Source organism: Nanorana parkeri, unplaced genomic scaffold (assembly GCF_000935625.1).
Source record: "Nanorana parkeri isolate BGI_ZX_2015 unplaced genomic scaffold, ASM93562v1 scaffold646, whole genome shotgun sequence".
Lineage (NCBI taxonomy): Eukaryota > Metazoa > Chordata > Amphibia > Anura > Dicroglossidae > Nanorana > Nanorana parkeri.
The window spans coordinates 489,434-491,798 of record NW_017306914.1 but is presented as its reverse complement, the minus strand read 5'-3'; the positions used below and the strand labels follow the sequence as shown (position 1 = coordinate 491,798).

Below are 2,365 nucleotides of genomic sequence, written 5' to 3'. Positions count from 1 at the left end.
GAGGATGTCAGCCGACTGGCTCCGGCTATATAAGAAGCTCGCTGACTCGTATTCTGCACAACAACTGTGATTGTCACATCACTAGCAGCAGCTTCCAGCTCCAAACTGCTGACCCCACCGCCCAAACCACAGGCACCATGTCCACCTCCCTCAGAGTCAGCCCCTCCGTGCATGGCTACCACTTCGACACTGCCAACCGCAAGAGAGCCACGGGCAACATCTTCGAAGGGGTGGATCAGGACTCCCTGCAGAGGCTCTTTAAAAAGACCGGCGACAAAAAGGCGGAGGACCGGGCCAGGATCATCTTCTGCATCGACCAGGACAATGAGGAGAAAGGCAGGGCGCTGCTGGCCCTCAAGCAGAGGACCAGGGACAAGATCCTGCAGTTCCTCAAGCTCAGGAAGCTCCCCATCAAGGTGATCTGAGGCCTGGCGACCGCAGAGCTTGCGATCTAAGCAGAGAAGCGGCTCCTCCTGAGACTGGAGGAAGCCGGCGAGGACGGTTCGAAGGAGCCCGCCGCCGAAAAGCCTGAGCCTGATCCCTTCGCGGTGGTCGATGGGACCGGTCCGCAGAGCTGGCGATCCGACCTCAAGAGACTGTCCTCATGAGACTGTTTCAAGGAATGCCTCCGGAGAAGGTGAAAGGTGTAACCCCCCCCACACACAACTACGTGGGTCACCGAAGGAGAAGAGGCGCCGTGGCTGAGAACAGTGAGATGGCTGGTGACACATGTTTGTGCCAGGTGAATGCTCCTGCCATGGACAGTATCCGGTATTGGGGACACCAGCCCCCCCATGTGAGCAGAGGGAGCACAGAGAGGACTGAGATGATGCTAATATGACTTTTCTTGGTGCTGTAAATCTTCAAATAAGCTATTTTTTATGTGATTTGTTTAATAAATCATTTTTTAATTATTTAAATTTCACTTGTATTTCTATTATTTATTATTAGTATTATTATTATTATTTCTATTATTTATTATTATTATTTCTATTAATTATTATTATTTATTTTTTATAAGTATTAATCTAAACATGCTGCTTTCAGATCTACGGGCGATAAGATGACAATTGCACTTGCAATGTGCATTGCGCATCACTACATGATATTCAGTCACTGCTCCTGACCCAAGCCATGTGTGCATCTCCAGCTGTTGTAGAACTACAGGTATCAGCATGCCTGCCACGACAGCTGCTGGAGATACACAGGTTGCCCCAGCCATTGATGTATTTCGGTATTACAGCCGGTGGGACATACAGGAAGGGCAGCTGTGATATGTAATATTGGCAGTGGAGGGTCAGGGCATGTGTGGCATGTGAGCTTACAGGGTCATACACGGCAGAGTTCTGCCAATACAGACTGAGGGGAATTAAATAACATTATATTTCGGTGTTCATAAATATCCGGGTGCCATATGTTCAAAAAATGATGCCGCAGATCTCAAGTGGTGTGAGAGCAATACAAGTCCTGTGATTTGAAATGATAAATGGTAAGACTATAAAAAAAAAAAAAAAAGGGGAAATATTTTCAAGAATTTTTTTTTTATTTAAAAGGGTGTTCAGGATAACAGTCGCCATACTAAGAAAATTCAATACAAAATGGTGCTAATATTGTAATAAAATATCTGTCATTTAAAACAGTGATCATTACAACAGTACTTCTATACAACACTCATAAATCACTAAATAAACAAAAATAACTAAATAAAAATAAAGGTGGTATTATTTTTAATAAAACATCTGTTATTTAAAAAGGGTGTTCAGGATAACGGTACCTCCATACTAAAAATCCATACTAAAAATAAAAACAAATTAAAAAAATGGTGCTAATATAATAAAACATGTGATCATTACAACAGTACTTCTATACTACACACATAAATTAATAAATAAACAACTAAATAAAAAAAGTAAAGGTGGTATTATTTTAATAAAACATCTGTTATTTAAAAGGGTGTTGAGGATAACAGTACCTCCATACTAAAAATTTTTTTTTTTTAAATGGTGCTAATATTGTAATTTAATATCTGTCATTTAACATTGTGAACATTATAACGGTACATTCTATACTACACAAAACATTATAACGGTACATTCTATACTACAAAAAAACAAATACAAATATAAATAAAGGTGGTATTATTTAATAAAACATCTGTTATTTAAAAGGGTGTTCAGGATAACAGTACCTTCATAGTTAAAAAAAAAAAAAAAAAAAAAAATGGTGCTAATACTGTAATTAAATATCTGTCATTTAAAACAGTGAACATTATAATGGTACTTCTATACTACACAAATCAATAAATAAACAAACAAGTAAAGAAAAAAAGGTGCTATTATTTCAATAAAGCATCAATCATTTAATG

The 2,365-nt window shown here is 39.2% G+C and overlaps 1 protein-coding gene across 1 annotated transcript; it reads left to right on the top strand.

Moving 5' to 3' along the window:
- Nucleotides 1–38: 38 nt before the first annotated feature.
- CUNH8orf4 (chromosome unknown C8orf4 homolog) lies at nt 39–608 on the top strand. Its single transcript, XM_018563266.1, has one exon. It carries the CDS (start codon nt 138–140, stop codon nt 423–425), a length of 288 nt encoding a protein of 95 aa, XP_018418768.1. The 5' UTR covers nt 39–137; the 3' UTR covers nt 426–608.
- The last annotated feature ends 1,757 nt before the right edge of the window (nt 609–2,365 follow it).